General features: G+C 55.3%; 7 protein-coding genes across 7 annotated transcripts; 3 read left to right on the top strand and 4 right to left on the bottom strand.

Moving 5' to 3' along the window:
- Nucleotides 1-492: 492 nt before the first annotated feature.
- LMH87_000427 (uncharacterized protein) lies at nt 493-2,975 on the bottom strand (the record flags this gene model as incomplete). The annotated part of the gene is made up of 3 exons (XM_056198335.1): nt 493-609; nt 732-2,601; nt 2,659-2,975. 3 exons carry the CDS (start codon nt 2,973-2,975, stop codon nt 493-495), a joined length of 2,304 nt encoding a protein of 767 aa, XP_056055294.1.
- Nucleotides 2,976-3,615: 640 nt separating this feature from the next.
- Nucleotides 3,616-6,091, top strand: LMH87_000426 (uncharacterized protein; the record flags this gene model as incomplete). Its single annotated transcript, XM_056198333.1, has 4 exons — nt 3,616-3,723; nt 3,774-4,383; nt 4,435-5,855; nt 5,912-6,091. 4 exons carry the CDS (start codon nt 3,616-3,618, stop codon nt 6,089-6,091), a joined length of 2,319 nt encoding a protein of 772 aa, XP_056055293.1.
- A 1,303-nt stretch (nt 6,092-7,394) lies between these two features.
- Nucleotides 7,395-8,780, top strand: LMH87_000425 (uncharacterized protein; the record flags this gene model as incomplete). The annotated part of the gene is made up of 4 exons (XM_056198332.1): nt 7,395-7,483; nt 7,603-8,228; nt 8,285-8,643; nt 8,700-8,780. The coding sequence occupies 4 exons, from the start codon at nt 7,395-7,397 to the stop codon at nt 8,778-8,780; spliced, it is 1,155 nt and encodes a 384-aa protein (XP_056055292.1).
- Nucleotides 8,781-9,874: 1,094 nt separating this feature from the next.
- LMH87_000424 (uncharacterized protein) lies at nt 9,875-13,533 on the top strand (the record flags this gene model as incomplete). The annotated part of the gene is made up of 7 exons (XM_056198331.1): nt 9,875-9,940; nt 10,053-10,082; nt 10,169-10,241; nt 10,312-10,383; nt 10,439-11,160; nt 11,207-13,245; nt 13,296-13,533. The coding sequence occupies 7 exons, from the start codon at nt 9,875-9,877 to the stop codon at nt 13,531-13,533; spliced, it is 3,240 nt and encodes a 1,079-aa protein (XP_056055291.1).
- A 639-nt stretch (nt 13,534-14,172) lies between these two features.
- Nucleotides 14,173-15,987, bottom strand: LMH87_000423 (uncharacterized protein; the record flags this gene model as incomplete). The annotated part of the gene is made up of 1 exon (XM_056198330.1): nt 14,173-15,987. One exon carries the CDS (start codon nt 15,985-15,987, stop codon nt 14,173-14,175), a length of 1,815 nt encoding a protein of 604 aa, XP_056055290.1.
- A 1,080-nt stretch (nt 15,988-17,067) lies between these two features.
- LMH87_000422 (uncharacterized protein) lies at nt 17,068-18,044 on the bottom strand (the record flags this gene model as incomplete). Its single annotated transcript, XM_056198329.1, has 2 exons — nt 17,068-17,792; nt 17,870-18,044. The coding sequence occupies 2 exons, from the start codon at nt 18,042-18,044 to the stop codon at nt 17,068-17,070; spliced, it is 900 nt and encodes a 299-aa protein (XP_056055289.1).
- A 1,692-nt stretch (nt 18,045-19,736) lies between these two features.
- LMH87_000421 (uncharacterized protein) lies at nt 19,737-19,937 on the bottom strand (the record flags this gene model as incomplete). The annotated part of the gene is made up of 1 exon (XM_056198328.1): nt 19,737-19,937. One exon carries the CDS (start codon nt 19,935-19,937, stop codon nt 19,737-19,739), a length of 201 nt encoding a protein of 66 aa, XP_056055288.1.
- Between the last annotated feature and the right edge of the window lie 188 nt (nt 19,938-20,125).

The raw sequence follows: 20,125 nt of genomic DNA, 5'->3' as shown, positions 1-20,125 counted from the left end.
GCCACTGCCGGATCCTTGAGCGCAAAGCAAGCACTTTTCCTTTGGCACGGCTGCGTTTCCCCGTTCACTGCAGCACCTCACCTTAGCTCACCCACACCCCCCACGCATGACACACGAAACAAAAATGATATGATACTCGGTTTGTATGGTGGCGGACGTCTTGCAGACTGTCTGCATCTATGTTCTAACCGAACCGCGAAAATAAAAGGACAAGCGTAATCCCAAAATGAAAAAAAAAAGACGTCCCACGTGCGTTTTGATGAATCTTGCTCCAATAGCGCCGCTCCTCAACTACACACTCATACCCTTCTAGAGACACACATCATCGCCGCATTCGCATTTATCATGCAACGAATTGCTCACTCATTGAATGTAGCAGCATTCAGGGACGGATGGCAGTTGATTTGTGCAACCTGCCAAGCATCTGCCGTGTGACATTGAATGCCGTGCCTCTTCAGCTTCCATGCAATGCAGCAAAAGTCATGAACCACGTCATTTGTCGGTGCGCATGGCCGCCTTTCTGCGCTTCTTCTCCGCAGCCCGGACCAGAGCCCGCTTAATGTCTGGCTGGTCCATGTTCTCCGGGTCGTAGTACGTGGGGGCAATATCCTGCACGAAAATCCGTTAATAGGCAAACTTTCACAGCAAAAGCATGACGGCAGAAAATTGAGGCTGAGTCGAGAAGAACTCGATTTTTTATAGAAAAAGAGGAACAACAATAGAGGACTTACCAGTAGCCACTCGGGACGGATGCCCGTACAGGTGCGGATATATTGCTTCGACGTCAGGACAAACTCGTGGTACACGACCCAGTCAAACTCGGTCCGCAGCACCGTCGACGGGTGGATCAGCACGGCCTGGTCGTCCTTGACCGTCCGGTAGATCTTGCCCGAGCTCTCCTTCATGGCGACTTGCATGAAGAAGCCCGAGAGCAGGGAGCGGCGGATGTTGGTGTAGTAGTTCTTGTCCTCGAATGGTGTCGAGATGAGCTCCAGGCCCTGCACCTCCATGGTGCGCTTGAGCTGCGCGCGCACGCTGTCGGCGCTCGAGAGGTGGCGGTGCGAGAGAAAGTGCTCGTGGCACCAGTTCTTGACCGAGTTGGGGTCCGAGGCCTGCTGGCCCTTGTAGGCGTGGTACACATTGAGCATGGTCAGGTGGTCGCCGTCGGGGTGGCTAAAGTGCGACTTCATCTCGTCGGCGCGCTTGCGGTTGTTGGCCGGGCGCACAAAGACCTGCGGCACCGACAGCAGCGACGTCAGGCTCAGGATCTCGTTGGAGCAGTAGAACTCGGGCGACGAGATGAGCATGACGGCCAGCGCCGGGTCCAGCGGGAACTCGGACGCCAGGGAGCCGAGCGCCGTCAGCTCGCCGTCGTCGTCCAGGCACGCCAGGTAGTTGAGCTCCTCGAGCGCGCGCATCATCGTCTCGGGCGCCGGCGGGTCCATCAGGTCAAAGTGCACCAGGTCCTCGACGCCCAGCTTCTTGAGCTCCAGCACCGTATTGGCGAGGTTGGAGCGCAAGATCTCGGGGTACGTCTGCTCGATGAGCTCCTTCTTGAACGCCTTTTCCGTGTACAGGCGGAAGCATTTACCGGGCTTGGTACGGCCGGCACGACCGGCACGCTGCTGCGCCGAGGCCTTGGAGATGGGCGATACGAGCAGCGACTCGACGCGAATGCGCGGGTTATAAATCTTTTGCTTGCTGAAGCCCGGGTCCACGACGTAGACGATGCCGTCAATGGTCAGCGACGTCTCGGCGATGTTGGTCGAGATGATAACTTTGCGGCCGGGACGGCCGCCCTTGCGCAGCGCCGGCGGCGGCTTGTCAAAGATCTTTTGCTGCTGGTGCGGAGGGAGGGTGCCGTACAGCGGGTAGACGACGAGCGGCCCGGCGTCAACTTCTCGTATTAGCTCCTCGGCCTCGAGCGCAATTTTGCGACACGAGTCTTCAATCTCGTCCTCGCCCGTGAGGAAGAGCAGGATATCACCCTCGGGCTCTGAGGCGTGGATCTGCAGCACGGTGCGGATGGCGGCCTCGACGTAGTCCTTTTCGGGTTCGGGCGTGTAAAAGATCTCGACGGGGTGCGTGCGGCCGGGGACCGTGAGCAGCGGCGCATCGTTGAAGTAGCGCTGGAACTTTTGCGCGTCCAGCGTGGCGGACATGACAATGATTTTGAGGTCGGGGCGGCGGGCGGCGACTTGCTTGAGCAGCGCCATGAGGATATCGGTCGCGAGCGTTCTCTCGTGCGCCTCGTCGAGAATGATGCAGCTGTAGCGCGACATGTCGTGGTCGTGCATGGCCTCGCGCAGAAGCATACCGTCCGTCATGTACTTGAGGAGCGTCTTGGGGCCCGACATGTCGTCAAATCGAACATTGTAACCGACTTCCTCGCCCAAGGTCACGTCCATCTCGTCGGCGACACGCTGGGCTACCGAGGTGGCGGCGACTCGTCGGGGTTGCGTACAGGCAATGAGCTTGCGGTTGAGCTGGGGTAGCTCATCGTAGACGACATATTGCGGGATCTGCGTAGTCTTTCCGGAACCCGTCTCACCGACAAAGACGAGGATCTGGGTCGAATGGTACTTGTCGAGGAATTCCTGCCTGCGGGAAGTGCGATTAGGATGCATTCAAAACATAGCATTGAGCAAATGTACACACCTTTGTTTATGGACGGGCAAGTCTCGGCGACCTTGCAGAATCTGAAAGTACTTCTGTGAGTGTGCACGCCCTGTGAAGGGATTCGCGTCCAAATCTTCGCGCTTTTCAGCCTGCTTTGCCGTTGTGGCACGGCGCTTCATGCCCGCCAGAGGCGAATGCGCAGGCATCTCTTCAGCGCCGTCTTCGTAATCTTCGTCATCTCCATTCTCGTACATGTGCGCCAGGTACGGGTTCGGCTTTTCCTCCTTCTTCATCTTCTTCCTGGAAGCGCCGTCGGAATCGGCACTGCTTCGCTTGTCGCCGGCAGTATCGGGCATATTGCCAACTCGCAAAATCCGCAAAAGAAAAGAAAATTGATCAATGCAATGGGGGGGATAAGAAAACGAGGTCACAGTGGCCGGTTTGCGCGATCGCTTGTTGACTCGGAAAATTTTGGGCGGCGTGCTGGAAAATCATTATCGATAAGCAGGCAACAGTGCTGATGGAGCGGCTGTTTGCACTGTGATGAGGGGCATTGGAAAAGACGTTGAAGCTTTGAAATTGCGTTCAATGATTGAAAGTCGGACTTAATCAACCTAGTCGAACCATGAGATATAAAATTTTATTTTTGAGAGCGAAGTTTTACCTTTTCAACAAAGATGAGCCGGCTGCGCTGGCACATCAAGTATCACATTGACCGCCATTGGGCAGCTTCTGCGACGGTTGCACACTGTGCAAGGCCCCGTTTCATCCCACCTTGGGTCGCAAGGACTGAAAATGTATCCCGCCGGATTGATGCTTCTTGGCTTCTTTATCAGCACATCTTTGCTCTTACCAGTGACCTGGATGTCTACTTTCTAGCTCCAGTGTCAATATCCAGAGAATCTGTCTGGACTGGCTTGAGAGTAGAGCTGCAGAATTATTGCTGCCTCCGCAAGTGCTGTGTGACTGTTGAGAGCTCTTTTTGGCGTCGTCAAGATGGCTTCCACGGAGTACGATCACCCATATTTCACCTTTGGGTATCATGATAGTACTCGAGATACGCCTTTGAGTGACCTTCAGTACGGGTACCTCTTGAACCAAGGAGTTGGTCCACCTCTACACACTTTAGCTTGAGCGTGACTAACAGTGAGCAGTTCAATTTTGCACTCTCGCCTATCACCAACCAGCACTTTAGGCAGAGAATCTTCAAGCTAGTTGAAGTCCATCTGAAGCTGTTGGCCAAAACCAAGGAGAAGGGTACTACCATCGCCACGGGTTCTTCAGCTGACCCCATCATCCCTCCTCTGACCCCGGAAGATACCAGTTTGTTCCCCTCCCAAGCTGTCAATACCTACACCGGATGCATCAGCCCGTGGATTGATCTCTCATCCCCAAACCCCATCATTGCAAATATCTCACGACAGGTTTTAAATCTGGAAATCAATTATGCAAGCTTCTGTGGACTTCGCATTGTCATGATCCCCCCGCCTGAACGGGATGGCTCACGAGGTGCTGGAAACTCTGGTCTAGCGCGGTATGCTCGTGCCGTTCAGGAGGCTCTTACTATCGGGGCCAACATGAGCTTTGTTGTGCAAATGCCTATGTACCGCGAGCCAGGCATTGACGGCGGCGTTGAAACCTTGTCTAGCCTAAATGCAGTGTCGGAGACCCCGCCGGCAGCAAAAGAAATCGACATTTACACTGCATGGGACTCCTGGAACAACGTTCGGAGCGCGTGCAACTATAACCTGAGACTTTTCGTCGGTAAGTACATCCGCTGCCCAGTGATGCTGGCTCTTGACTGACAGACTGTAGCCTTGAAGATCCCAAAGGTGATGCCTGAAAAGGCACTCCAGGACCGATGGTTTTCAGAGCCTCTCATGTATCTCATTTATACACCCGAGATTTTCCAGACAAACAACACTGATAACCCCTCGCTTTCAAAACATCACCAAGGCATGATCTTTTCGTACATGAAACTTAAATCTACGCCTGGACTCCTGATGTGGAATGCCGGACCTCGCGTTGCTCACATCCAAGGCGATGCGGAGAGTATTATTGCTAGAGGTGGCTTCCCGCCGCTGTCAGAGGCTACTGACGGCAACGAGGCTACTTCTGAAGAGGACGACAGACCATCTCCATACGTCGAGTATTTACGATGGGTGGAATCGAGGCAACCACCGCTCACAATATTCGAGTCACCCATGCTTACGAGCTTCCAAGATTGGCTTCAATCACCACTGCAGCCGCTTTCAGACAACCTTGAGTCTGCTACGTACGAGGTGTTTGAAGGCGACCCCGTCAAATATAACCAATACGAAGCCGCTACAATGGAGGCCTTGATTGAGTGGAAGAAGCTGAAGAAGCCAACTTCCAAGAAGGGTGTCGTTATAATTGCCGTGGCAGGGTCAGGTCGTGGACCTCTTGTTACCCGAGCACTCAAGGCTGCTGAGTACGCCAATGTGGATGTGGAGGTTTGGGCCGTTGAAAAGAACCCCAATGCCTACGTCTACTTGCTGCGCCAAAACCAGAATGTCTGGGGTGGGCGTGTCAAGGTCATCAAGACGGACATGAGACACTGGAAAGGCCCAGTCATCTCTGAGTCTGCAGATGGTCCCGTCTATGGCAAGGTCGATATCCTGATTTCGGAACTTTTGGGCTCATTTGGCGACAATGAGCTCTCCCCTGAGTGTCTGGACGGCATCCAACATGTCATGGCACCACAAGGTATCTCTATCCCGAGCTCTTACACGGCACACTTTACGCCAATTGCTTCGCCCAAGCTGCATGCAGACATTCTTGCACGCTCTGCTACTGATTCTAACGCATTCTCGACGCCCTGGGTCGTGCACTTGTTCTCGCTCGACTACAATGCGCAGCGTGTGCCGGATCATCCGCGTATCCAAGAGGCTTGGGAATTCTCCCACCCCATTCCCGCGTCGACACTGCAAGGAGTCGAAGCGCGCCGCTCTGGCGGTGTTGTCGGCGGTGGCGGCGGCAGCATGGCCGGGGCTGCTGGTGCCAATGACCACAACTCACGCTTTTGCCATCTTTCGTTTCACTGCCGCGCTCGAGGTGTCACGCATGGGCTGGCTGGGTACTTTGAGTCAACTTTGTACGAATCACAGGTGGAGGAGACGCTAGGCGAAAAGGTTGAGATCAGCACTCATCCGGAGCGCATTGACGAGAAGAGCAAGGACATGATTTCGTGGTTCCCCATTTTCTTCCCTCTCAATGTAAGTCGTATTTGTTCATTCCTGGAAGCGTCTCAAGCTAATTCATATTTTTGCAGCAACCTCTGTACTTCCCTGCGGACACTGAGCTGGAGGTAAGTATGTGGCGACAGACGGATGATACGCGAGTGTGGTATGAGTGGCTTGTGGAAGCGTGGACCTGGGTTGGGGAGAAGAGCAGAGTCAAGGTTGGCTCGTCGGAGCTATGCAGCAGTCGCAAGATGGCGTGCCTCATGTAGAGCACTGCGGAACGAAGTCGACGTTTGGGAAACGAATGCGATACGGGCACGATTCCACGGAGGAACAGTCTGGAGAGAGAGAGTGTTTCGATCGAATCGAGTGACGAACGTGGATGAACATGGGACGAGAAGGGACAAAAGGGGATTTCTATATTCTTGGCAGGAACTATGTTGTTCAAGCATCGATGGATGCATCTACAGAGTCAGCGCCTCCATGGTATTCTGCTGCCCAGTCAGATACTTTGTCACTCGTAGTCAGGGCGCGGAGACTTACGAGGGCTGGCGACAACAGGTGCCAGTAAGACGCCAACGGCGAGAAGAAGAGTCTGGGACCAGGACATGACGTTGAGACGAGGAGCAATTGTGTGTTAGCTATTGTTGGTAGATGTTTCTACCGAGTACAAGAGGGGTGACTGAAGAGGGGAAATGCGGAGGGGATCGCGCCACAGTACGAAAGACTGCGATCCTACCCAACGAAGAGGGCCGCGCCACAGGCGTGAATCCTACGAGGGAAGGCTCCGCGCCACAGTATTTCGAGTTCGCTCCAACTCCCGTCCAATAGCAACGAATGGCCACGGAAAGAACACTTATAATTATCAGCACTGTGATTGGAGCGCACAAAGTGTAGATGTGAGAGTCAGCTGGCTGACCCGGAAAGAACCCCAGATTCGATACAGTATGATTCATAATTAGTCGACGGACATCACTCGCTAGCTCTGCACACCTCGTAATGGCCTGTGATGGGCTGACTGGCCGCTGTAAGCTGATGTGGAGTGTCGATGGCAGCGGAGTGCGGCGGCTGCCCACAGCGAGGCCGAATAGCCGGGAAACGCCGGGAGCAGCCAAGCTACAGCGGTTGCCCCGGTACCGGAACTCGCTGAAGACGCTGTAGATTTAGCAGACTTGTCCCCCAACTCCCCTGAACTTGCGCCGAGAGCTGCTGTCTGCACTGTATCGCTAATTCTCGACGTCCAGGCCTCAACCGGCGGTCAATCGGTAAACTGCGGCTCGTCATTGATTAGAGACGGAGCTCATTAGCATTGCGACCTCGTCTTTCGCGCAGCACTCGCCGAGTTTCCTCCATTGACACTGCGCAACCATGGCGTCGCGGTTCTCCTTACTAAGAAATCCAGTGCTTCGGTCGGCTGTAGACGGGATGCCCCGCAGCCCGTCATGGACATCCACCGGCCGCCACTACCCCTCCAGTGTCAGAATAATAGCTTCAACCCCCGGCACTCCTCTACATCTTTCTCCCTCCATTGTTTCCTCTCCCATACACCAACAAATCCGCAAATCATCCAACATGTCTTCCCAAGCTCCTCACCCTACGCTCCTCATCCCCGGACCCATTGAGTTCGACGATGCCGTCCTCCAGTCCATGAGCCACTACAGGTAAGCTCCGTTTTCTGCCCCGCGCCAACTGCCGTGCGCGTTGCGCTACATACCTTGGGCAGCAATCGCGCCGACGCCAAAGCATGACTCTAATCACGTCTTTTTCTTGCCGATTCTAGTGAGAGCCACGTCGGTGCTGGCTTCGTCAAAATCTTTGGCGAGACCCTCTCGCTTCTCCGCCAAGTCGTCCGCTCGACCGACCCCAATGCTCAGCCATACATCATCAACGGCTCTGGCACCCTCGGCTGGGATCTCGTCGCCGCCAACCTGGTCGAGGCTGGCGAGGATGTCCTCGTGCTCAGCTCCGGCTACTTTGGCGACCGCTTCGCCGACTGCCTGACCCAGTACGGCGCCAAGGTGACCAAGCTCGACGGTCCTGTCGGCGGCGTCCCCTCGCCCGCCGAGATTGAGAAGGCCCTCTCCGAGAAGAAGTTCAAGCTCGTCACTGCCACCCATGTCGACACTTCGACCGGTGTTCTGTTCGACCTCAAGACCCTCGTTCAGTCCGTCAAGAAGGTCTCTCCAGACACACTCGTCATTGCCGACGGTGTCTGCAGTGTCGCCTGCGAGGAACTCGCTTTCGACGACTGGGGTCTGGACGGTGTCATCACTGCCGGCCAAAAGGCCATCGGTGCCCCCGCTGGCCTGTCCATCTCTTTCTTCAGCGGCCGCGCCGTCGATGTCGCCCACAACCGCAAGATTCCCGCCGCAGCCTACTTTGCCAACATGAAGAACTGGACTCCTAGTAAGCAGAGCGATGCAGTAAGCGCGCACGCGTAGCCGGCTAACGATGCAAAACAGTCATGAAGAACTATGAGGCTGGCAAACCCTCGTACTTTTCTACTCCCTCCCCCCAGCTGATTCACGCCCTGAACACGGCTTTCAAGCAACTCATGGCCAATGGCATTGACCAGCGGATTGCCAAGCACGTTGAGGTGTCGGACTATGTCAAGAAGTCGATTGCCGACCTTGGTCTGAAGCCCGTGGCCAGCAAGAAGGAGGACCAGTCGCACGCCATGACTGCCATATACCTGCCTGAGGGTGTTGGCGCCACTGATGTTCTGCCCAAGCTGCTCAGCAAGGGCGTCATCTTTGCTGCTGGCCTTCACGCCACCATTGGCCCCAAGTACATTCGTTTCGGCCACATGGGCATTTCTGCCGTATGTGAACAGTTACCTGACAGATTGTTTTGCAAATACTAATATGAAGCTGCTAGGTTAACTCGAACCGCGGCGATATCGACAAGGCCCTCAACGCTCTCAAGGAGTCGCTGGGTGAGTGCGGTTACAAGGTTTAGACGGCTCAGCTTCCGCTCAGATGAGGAAAACGCAGTTGGATGCAAGTGTGTCAGGATACATGGGTTATCATCTGGCTGTGTAATATACCATAAATGAATTAAAAGAAGCAATAAAAACTGGTCACAAAGAAATGAGACATGGCTCGCACAAGTCATCATGTATGGTGTTAGTGCATTTTCGCGCCAGCAGAAAATTGCTTGGTTAGCTTGCCTCGGGTGGTACGGCAGCTAATATCAGCGCCGCGGCGCTTGGACAACGGGAAACGATGATGTTACAAGCAAGGGTATGTCCCGTGACAGCTTCCGACGGATCGCAGATAGCGTCTGAAGACCAACAATGGCGCTTGGCGAGCATACATTGAGAAGACGCGAGTGTTGGCGAGGCGGGGTTGCAGCCAGCAGTGACGGAGATAAAAGTCCAGACCTACATTGAAGTAGCGGTACCTGGACGGTGTGGCGCGGGCCAGTCGTTGGGGGCCTGAAGGGTGGCATTGGTGTGGCAACGGTGGCTAGTAGTCGCCCGCAAGCCCCGCCTTCTGCCTGATAAGTACCTGTACCCGTACCGGCGGCGGTGGCTGACAAAAGCAATCGCAGGCGCCCACAGCAGGCCAGAACTTGCTGGCGCACCGCTGTATTGGTAGGTAGACAGCGCTGGCAGAGCGGCTTGAAGCACTGTATCACCCCGCTCTTGTCCCGCTGCTGGGCCTACCGCCCGCTGAATACAGGGAGGGGAGCCGCAAAGAGGGGAGCCTCTGGTCCGCTGTCCGTCTTTTGCTTCACCCGCCAGGCAGCGCAGACGCTTCTCCTCTATTCACCAGGTTCTCGCCTCTTGTTTTCTCCTCTTCCCACAACCACCCATCTTCAGACTCGCCCAAACAAGAACAGATATCTTCTCGTCCGCCCGGGTAGCAGTACCCTCCTATACCATTCTGCTGCTACGAGAAAAGAAAAGAAAAAGAAGAGCCCCCAGCCTTAACGCGTCGCACAGCACTGTCGTCACCTCTCTGTGCTGTGCCGTCGCCGGCTTTTGCTGCTGCGCCTGAAGCTCTGATTCTTGCCTCACCCACACCCCGCTCTCGTCCGCCTCCCCCAGCATGGCCATCAGCATTGAGGAGCTCGACACTACGGTCCGCGCCTTTTACGAAGGTCGCGGTGACCAGGTACGCAGTTCTCCTGCTCTGCTGCTTTTTCTCGACCTTTTCGCAGCAGTCGCATCCCTGTCTGTTTCTCGTCCTGTCCGCTTGGTTTACTGACCTCATCTACTACCAACAGCAAAAAGCCGCTCAGAATGCCTTAAACCAGGTTAGTCTACTATTCTGACCACGGGCGAGGCAATAGACCGCCCTCCTCGGGTTTGGACCCAACAACTGACTTTTCTCGCTCTGCAGTTCAAGGAAGACCCCGACGCCTGGCTCATGGTCGACAAAATTCTTTCCGATGCCCAGTACCCGCAGACGAAATGTGCGTTCCCTCGCCGTTACCCGGCCGTTCTTACACCCCCGCACGACAAAAGAAGCTAACATTTACATAGATCTCGGCCTCCAGGTCCTTGACAACGTGATTCTGACGCGATGGAAGGTTTTGCCTCGCGACCAGTGCCAAGGTAAGCCGAAGCGCCAGCTCCTGCTGCGTGCACGATCCGTTCCTAACTCTGCTAGGCATCCGCAATTTCATTGTCCAGTTTATCATCCAGTCTTCCACTACCGAGGAGTCTCTGCAATCCAACAAGACTCTCCTCAACAAGCTCAACCTCGTCCTTGTTTCCGTCCTCAAGCAAGAATGGCCCCACAACTGGCCGACGTTCATCAACGAAATCATCTCGTCCTGCCACTCTAGCCTGTCGATTTGCGAGAACAACATGATCATTCTGCGTTTGCTGTCCGAAGAAGTTTTTGACTACTCTGCCGAGCAGATGACCTCGGCCAAAACGCGGAGTATGAAGCAGACCATGTGCGCCGAGTTTTCTCAGATTTTCCAGCTCTGCCAGGAAGTTCTAAACACAGCCGATCAGGCCAGCCTTATCATGGCTACCCTCGAGACATTGCTCGCCTTTTGCAACTGGATTCCGCTCGGCTACATTTTCGAGACCCCCCTTATTGAGACCCTGCGCACACGCTTCCTGCCGACTCCCGAGTTTCGAAATGTCACCCTGCAGTGCCTGACGGAAATTGGTGGTCTGCAGACTGGCGGCCCCGGCCAGCCCAACTCGTACGACGAGCAGCTTGTCAAAATGTTCACCGAAGTCCTGACAACTATTGCTGATATCATCCCCATGACCCTCGACCTGAAAAGCACATACCCCAGCAGCAACTCGAGGGATCAGCAGTTCATACAAAACCTTGCACTGTTCCTGTGCAACTTTTTCGGAGCCCATCTCAACGTACGTATTCCTTTCCTACGTCACTGTCTTTTGCTAACCGTTGCAGCTTATCGAGAAACTCCCTAACCGCGATTATCTCTTGCACGGCCACTACTACCTCGTCAGAATATCACAGATCGACGATCGCGAAATCTTTAAGATCTGCCTCGACTACTGGCTGAAGGTCGTCCAGGAGCTCTATGAGGAGATGCAGCAGCTACCCATCACTGATCTGAACCCGCTCCTCGCTGTCGGCGGTGGCGTTTCTGGTGGCGGCGCTCCCAACCCCTCACTCCTCACAAGCTACCCTCTTCGGAAGCATAAGTACAACGAAGTGCTGTCGAACCTGCGAATTGTCATGATCGAGAAGATGGTCCGCCCCGAGGAAGTCTTGATTGTCGAAAACGACGAGGGTGAAATTGTTCGCGAATTCGTCAAGGAAAGTGACACTGTTCAACTGTACAAGACAATCCGCGAGTGTCTCGTCTACCTTACCCATTTGGACGTGGTCGACACCGAAAACATCATGACGGAGAAGCTGGCGCACCAGGTCGATGGCACTGAATGGTCGTGGCACAACTGCAACGTTCTTTGCTGGGCCATTGGCTCCATTTCACTCGCCATGAATGAAGAGACGGAGAAGCGGTTCCTTGTGACTGTCATCAAGGATCTCCTCGGTCTCACCGAGATGAAGCGCGGCAAGGACAACAAGGCGGTTGTCGCCAGTAATATTATGTACATTGTTGGCCAGTATCCTCGCTTCCTCAAGGCACACTGGAAGTTCCTTAAGACGGTCGTGAATAAGCTGTTTGAGTTTATGCACGAGTCCCACGAGGGTGTTCAAGACATGGCTTGCGATACTTTTATCAAGATCGCGCGACAGTGCAGACGCCACTTCGTCGCTCTTCAGCCCATGGAGCAGGAGCCCTTTATCGAGGAGATCGTCCGTAACATGGGCCGCATCACCTGTGATCTGACCCCTCAGCAGGTGCACACCTTTTACGAGGCTTGCGGCTACATGGTCGCCGCTCAGGGTAACAAGCATCAGCAAGAGCGTCTTCTGGCCGACTTGATGAGCATCCCTAACGCCGCGTGGGACGAGATTATCAAGCAAGCTACCTTGAACCCTTCGATCCTCCAGGACTCGGAAACCATCAAGGTCATCGGTAACATTATGAAGACGAACGTGTCGGCGTGCACTTCTATCGGGCCATACTTCTACCCGCAGATTGGTCGCATCTACCACGACATGCTCCAGATGTACCGCGCCACGAGTACATTAATATCCGAGGCCGTTCAGCGCGACGGCGAACTCGCCACCAAGATGCCCAAGGTTCGCGGTCTACGCACCATTAAGAAGGAGATTCTCAAGCTCGTTGAGACATACATCGACAAGGCCGAGGACCTGCAAGCCGTCCGTGCCCAGATGATCCCCCCGCTGCTGGATTCTGTCTTGATTGATTACAACCGCAATGTTCCCGGTGCCCGCGATGCCGAAGTACTCAAGGCCATGTCTGTTGTTATTACCAAGCTCTCCAGCCTTATGGAAGACCAGGTCCCCACCATCATGGAGAACGTCTTTGAGTGCACTCTGGAAATGATCAACAAGGACTTTTCCGAGTTCCCTGAGCATCGTGTTGAGTTCTTCAACCTTCTCCGTGCCATTAACCTGCACTGCTTCCCGGCTCTCCTCAAGCTCGACAACAACCAATTCAAGTTTGTCATCGACTCTTGCTCCTGGGCGTTCAAGCACGACAATCGCGATGTCGAAGCTGCTGGCCTCAACATGTGCCTGGAGCTCATCACCAACATTGCCGAAAAGACTGATGTCGCCACTGCGAATGCGTTTTTCCAGCGCTTCTTTGTGACAATTCTCCAGGATGTGCTTTTCGTGGTCACTGACAATGACCACAAAGCCGGTTTCAAGACACAGTCTATGCTGCTGATGAAGCTGTTTTACTACATCCAGCCCGGTGATGGCAGTCAGCCCAAGATCCAAGGCCCAATCTACACCGAGGGCCAAGCTCAGGCGGGAACCACCAACAGAGAGTTCCTGGGTAACTCGGTTGCTGAACTCCTGCAGAGGGCGTTCCCGAACCTGCAAGCGTAAGTGCAATGGACCCTTCACCACAGAGATGAAGCTAACAATTCTACAGTGCCCAGATTACCAACTTTGTGGAGGGCCTTTTCAGCCTAAACACGCAGTACGACAAGTTCCGCCTGAACCTGCGCGACTTCCTCATCTCGCTCAAGGAATTTGCTGGCGACAATGCCGAGCTTTTCATTGTTGAGAAGGAGCAGCAGGAACGTGACGCCAAGGCAGCCGACATGGAGAGACGGCAAAAGGTTGGCGGTCTACTGAAGCCTTCGGAGCTTGACGACGAAGAGCTGTGACTGGGTGAAGAGTTTAGATCCGAGTATGCCCCGAAAGAAGGAGCCAAGCTTGACGAGAGCGCGGGCGGAGATGGCTGGGAGTTTTATGGACTTTGAGGCGTAAAAAGAAAGGGTCGATGCGGCCATATGATGACTGTTCTTTCCTACCACGCGGTGGTCAGCAGTTGATTTTTTCCGCGTTTTGTTTTTCTTCGCTCTAATTTCCTTTATAGTTGTGATGATACCGACAAGGGCAAGAAAAGATTTGATTAAGTCTCTATGGCAAAACCCTTTGCCTACAAAAAAAACGGCCCCTTGCTGCAGATGCATCTCATCCACATGATGGAGGCGATCGCTTTGAAGCAAGCTTCTTTTCATTGTGCAGACGAGGCGGTGTAGCAGCAGTCGTTTTAGAGGAGCGAAGGAGAGGCCTTGAGAATGAACGAGATGGCAAAGAAAGACCAAAACAATACGTAGTTAGACATGATGATCGTGTAGATCTCTCTCTTGCACAAAATATAACAGACTCAAAATCACCAATGATGGCTGGCGTTGTCAAGAATGCAAGAAGATGTAAATTTTCAAATGCTAAATAGTGATATATGGTATAAGATTGCGTATATAACAAGGCGCCCGCGCAGATGACAAAAGAAGGGTAGATTAGCAGTCCTCTGTTTCAATGACTTGCAGCGGCCAGGCCATGGCATCGCGCCAGTAGGAGCCAATGTGGTTGGCAATTGCCCTTATCATGCAGGCGCCCGAGTTTTGAAAGATCCAAAAGTGGCGGCAGCGATGGAGCAGGACGGCAAAGTAGGAGAGAATTATGAGGGCCTCGGGCCTGTGCTTGCGCAGGACGTCGACGTACTCGGCTGAGACGATGACGGAAAAGGCCGAGACGGCGTGCTGGCCGCTGTTGGCGGGCAGGTTGTTGTGCAGGTCAAAGGCCCACTGGAGCTTCTCGACGGCGACGCGGCAGGCGTCGAGGCTGGTGGGCGCCAGGTCGGAGCGGCAGAGCAGGTCGTGGAGGGGGGCGCACTCGTGGCCGCGCTCGACGATGCCGAGGTTGGCCTCGCGGGTGACCTGGAGGAGGGGACGGAGCTCCGAGTCGGAGAGGAACTGCCAGGTCGGGTAGATGACGGCGCGGATGCCGCGGTAGAGGTTGAAGCAGTCGACGAAGCGGTCGATGAAGCCGTGGAAGTCGGCGTTGGCGGCGCGCAGCTCGGCGAGGGAGTCGGCGAGGGCGTGCATGGAGAGCGTCGAGGAGAAGAGGAAGCGCGGGATGCACAAGGCGGTGTCGTCGGGGGGCAGATGGGCGGTCAGGCGGGTAAAGTTGGCGACGGCGCGAGTCTGGAGCTCGGTGGCCTGGTGCCGCAGGTTGGCGACGATGGGGTTGGAGGAGGTGGTGAAGGGCGAGGTGGTGATGGAGGGTAGGTTGTTGGAGGACGCGGGCGAGGATACGGAGGATGGAGAGCCGTGCGGCGGGAGGAGAGGCGGCAGCACGGCCGGCGCTGCGTGGAGGGTTGTCGCGACGGGCGTGTTGGCCGCGCCGCCGCTGCTACTACCGCAGTTGTTTTCTTTGTTCTGAGTCTGCTGTTGCAGCAGCAGCTGGTTTTCTTTTTGCGTGGCCATGTGCACGGCGGCAATCGCGAGCAGCTCGTTGATGAGATACGGAGCGTCGAGAGCGTGACGCATCGCAATGTCGACAAACTGCTGCAGGTGGTTGCTCGTGTTGATGGCCGCGTCCGGCAGCATCACTGTCTGGATGTGGTGGAAGAGCTGCAGGTGAAACGGCGTAAAGACGGACGCCGAGGCCGACGCATCGGCATCCAGGCCCGCCGGCGAGGCGTGCGAGGGGGGGAGAGTTTGTGGCGTGGGCGGTGCCGTGCTGTCCATGCCGTTGGCGGTGGGATAGTAGGTGTAGTTACTCCGGCGAAAGGTGGAGGAGGCGGATGACGGGTTGGGCCGGGGAAGGGGGCCGCAGATCTCGTCAAAGGCAAAGTCGTGACGGGGGGATGGTGAGCTCCCGTTGCCGTTGCCCGGGCTGGGACTGGGAAGGTGACTGGGTGGTGTGGCGGCGGCGGCGGCATGATGGCGGTGAGAATGATGATGGCGATGAGAATGGTTGGAGCCGTTGGTCGGAGGTGGCGGCTTGGAAATGCCGCCGCCGTTGGGGAGCACGGATGGGGTGCTGGTAGCAGAACCCGGACCGCGGGGGAAGACGCATGCGCGGTCGGCGCTCACGCAGTTGGAGCACACGGGGCGGTGCTCATCGCAGCGGATGTGGCGACGCTTGCACTCGGCGCAGCCGTTGCGTGACTTGCGATGGGAGCGCCGCGTCTTGTTGGCTGCGGCGGCGGCGGCGGCTGCTGCGGCAGCGTCAAGTGAAGATGGTGAATCCGATGTGGTGGCGGCAGCGGATGACATTGACCTGGGGTCGGCGACGGCAGCTGCGTCGGCCGAGCCTTGTTGAGACATGTCTTTCTGAGGGTGCTATGAAGAGGGCTCGAGTCTTGTTTCAAATGTCTTGATGCCCGTCGTCGGGAAATGAGATGGGGCGTCCCTCTTATCGAGTCATCATCACCGTTGAGATCGGATTTTTCTGTCGCTCTCGGCGGCGATTGAGCCGAAGTGGATCTTGGCAGTGAGTGATGGGGAACGAGTAAGCAATCGCAGCGTTCTGGTGCGTGCTTCCGTGGGCGTCTTGTTGGAAGGAGCAGGGTTACAGGGGCGGAGATGCAGAAAGGAAAATGGCAAACAGAGTCCAAGTGGAAGGAGCAGAAGAGAAGAGTCCTGGGCATTCGAAGTCGATGTCTTGTCCGCACGTTGGATCTAGCTAGCACCCGTAGGTAGTGCAACGACGAAGAATAGGATCCAGAGACGGATGAGACAGCTTGAACAAAGGGACAAAAAAAAAAGTGATGGACTCAGCCTCATCGGTTGGCTTGCTCCCAGCGGACCAATGGCGACTTTTCCTTACTATTTCCCGACTTTTTCTTACCCCGGGTTGGATGCTTTGTTACGCCAGCAAGTCCGCCGCCCGGCTCGCGCGCGCGGAGTCCATCAACAACCCGACATCTCGCTCGCCCGCCCGCCCCCCTCCAAAAAAAATAAAACAACACACCATCAATCAATCAATCAAGCCTAGCCAGGCTGGCCTCGTTCTAGTTCGCTCATCATCCCGATTCGAAGCAATCCGAGCAAGTGCCACCCCGCAGAAAGAGGCGCGCCCTCCCGGACGTTCAAGCCCCAGAACGATCGAGACATGGCCCTCGTTTTCTGATGCCATCCGTCTTCCCCGTCTTCTCCGTCATCGCTGCGGAGAAAAGGCACGTCTTGGGTGGTTTAGCGATGCAAACTCCGCAACAGCCTTTGCCTCTTGCAACATGCAAGCCCAATGATGCATCGTGTGAATGGCAAGTGCAAGTTCCATTTTCGCTATTTTCTATTCTATGCCGAGAGGACCAGTCTATAACTCGCTGAAAACCAAAATGACCATGACGACAACCCTGATCCAACGCGATACCCGCCTTATACACACAATGCCATCCTATGCGCTTACTTCTGCAGACCCCGCGATGGCTTGCGAGACGAATCTTCCATCCCCGAGTCAAGCCGCACGCTCGAGTCGTTGTTGCCCGTCTCGACGCTCTCCCACGCGTGCGGTGGCGGTGCCAGCCGACCCGGGTACCACCACACGAAGACGCCCATGGTGAGCACCATGAGCAGTGCATCAAACACGTACAGCGTCCACTCGTGCGTCAGCAGGTAGCCGTCCTTGCCCATGACGTACTCGACGACGCGGAACACTGACCGCACCATGATGAGCACGCTGGCCGCGTACAGCATGAACAGGATGCGCTGCCACGGGACGCTGCCGGCGGCACTCGCGGCCGACGGCCATCGCCGCATCCGCACGTGGAACAGGACCGTCGTCACGGCAAACAGCCCAAAGAGCACAATTTGAATAATGAGGCCCGCGAGAATGATATTTTGCGCCGTCGTGCGCGAGAAGCTCGACGACGCCATCAATCCGCCGCCCGACGACTGCACGAGAAAGGAAAAGACATCGCCGAGCACGAAGACACGCGTGAGCCACCGCGGCGGGATGACCAGGTGTCGCTCGCCGTGCACGCTCCGCGCGACGCGGCTGAGCACCATGTAGATGGACGCGGCAAAGAGCGCCGGCGCGACGAGGATGAAGACGCTCTGGATGATGAAGAGGATCAGGTTGTCGGTCTTGTCGGGGGCGGCGGCGCGGGCAATGTAGCCTATAAGCTCGACTGCGAAATCGTAAAAAAAAAGCATGATTAGCGCGGGGGTCGCGATGGTAAGACGGCGAGGTCTGGGAATGACGCACATAATCCGCCAACGGCAAAGGGAATGGCGAAGCGTGTCCGCGTGGAGACGCTGCGCCAGACGACGCCGGATGTGAGAATGCCAAACAGGACAATGGCTACAATGGCGGCCGGCATCGACGGGACATAGTCCCAGAGATAGTATGTGCCGCCTTTGTATGGCTTGAGTTCTGGCATTGTGACTGTTTGGTTTTCCAATTGCAAGAAACGTTGCCGAAACTGAACAATAATCCGGGAGTTGTAAAGTAAGCTGTCAATGACAATGGAAGCGAGTAAATTGTTGTTCCTGGGAGCAGCCTCGATACAAATTGAATCAATCAAAATGCCGGAAGTTGTAGAGCAAGTAGTCAATGACAATGGAAGCGAGTAAGATGTTGTTCCTGGGATAGCCTCAATGCAAGTTGAATCAAACGTCTCGACCACGTCCCTTATGTACTCGGACCTCGAAAATGAAGAAGGAAGGAAAAACACAGCCACGCGTCAACCACATTTTGAAGAATAAGCCTTGCTCATGAAATTCCCACATCGCTGGGAACCGTGCATGGTCCGATCTCAGGCACGGCTTGTGAACACGCGAGTTGCAACGGCGCCGAGATGTGGGCACTAGTTCAACGATACCGAAGCCGCCAAAGCGCCCCGTTTTGCAAGCCCATTGTAGAAACAAAACCCGCCGAAACCACATGCGATACGCGTGTTCCTGATAAAAATAAGTGCCTGCCCGCAAACGGCATCCACTCTTGTTCAGCCGCACCGGAATACGCGTACATCTAAAACCTTGATTATGTGTCCAAGAGCTGTGAATATGCACTGCCACGGCAGGATCCGAAGTTGACCCCTTGTACCGCTCAAGAGCCGTGAGCTCTCTTGCATCTTGAATCCGAGCTTCCAGTTGTAGAATACGACTCTGGTTGCCCGATCATATGATCTACATTCCCGCTCACCCCCCTATGAGTGAAGCGGTCCGGAGCATCCCCCTACCACATTGGGCGGGTCTGCGCTCGGCAAGGCTGTGCCAATGCAGGGAAGCGATAGATGGCCGTGGAAAGGGATGCATACGTAAGCATACGTATACCAATGCGAAGAGAATCCGAAATACTGGGAACTCGCATGTTGATGCCCCCCTGGGGAGGTTTAGGGCTGATGCGCGACAGTGGTTGTGCCTGACGCTCTTTGGAGCCTTCCACGGGACTGTGTCGACTTGGGCTGAGCGAAGTGATGCAATGAAATGCATGAAAAGTAGCTGAAGCTATCCTGGAGCTTTGACAGGAAACAACAAGGCAGCTACCAGAGAAGCTTGTCCTTCCAGGCTGAATTTCTATAGGCGAGTCACAAACAGTGCTGTTTTCACAACTGCACGAGTGACTGAAATATTTTGCGCGCCGCAATGTTTGATGAGTATATGGGTACGCGATCAGTTGCACAGTGTTGAGAAGAGAAGAAAAAACCGGCAATTTGACTCGTGAGAAAATTTGATTTGGCAACAGCAACGTCTGCGTAGGAGATGCTTACACTTCTCCCCAGTGCGCCGACTTTCCGACCAGCAGCTGTCAACATACCCAATCAGGCACAGCTCAGTAAACAAGGCGCAGTCATCGCAGGGGTACCTGAGAGCCGGCCAGAAGCCAAGTCGTCCCCCCGCGGTTAGTCGATACGTGAACTACCCTACCCGACAGCGTTTCTCCGCGCAGCCCCAGCCCGCAGCCCGCAGCTACATCACGACCCCCAGACAACTCCTTGACATGCATGAGAACACCCGTGATAAACAATACAAAGAGCGGCGCATTATATCCCTGCCAGTATCGTTTCGACGGCCAGTGGGCCCCCTTTCCCACGTTGGCCTCGAGCCGCTCCGTCTTCGCAGCTGCCTTGTCACACCCGCATTATCCGAACACCCGCCTTCCTCTCGACGCAAAGCTCGCACGTCGACACTTCCCAAAACTTCTGCCCCTTGTGCACCTTGAGCGTCATCCTGGCGCGGTCCTCGTCGCGCCTGGGGTCCGTGGTGAAGTTGAGCTCGGGGATCCAGTTCTTGGCCGCAAAGGCGTGGATGTGGAGGGCGCGTTTCGGCATGCAAAAAGATTTCTTCTTTTTTGAAAGGAACAAGAAAAGAATTGCAATATACTTTGGAAAACACGCCCGCGACTTTCTGTGATGAATGGTACATGGGGAGAAGAAAAAGCGACGAGATGAGAGAAGCGACTTTGACTGGGCCGCCCTGCCTGAGAGTGACGGCGGACTAGCCAACGCCACGGAGCCTC

The sequence above is a fragment of the Akanthomyces muscarius genome, chromosome 6, assembly GCF_028009165.1.
Source record: "Akanthomyces muscarius strain Ve6 chromosome 6, whole genome shotgun sequence".
Taxonomy (NCBI): domain Eukaryota; kingdom Fungi; phylum Ascomycota; class Sordariomycetes; order Hypocreales; family Cordycipitaceae; genus Akanthomyces; species Akanthomyces muscarius.
This window is presented reverse-complemented; position numbering and strand designations above follow the sequence as displayed.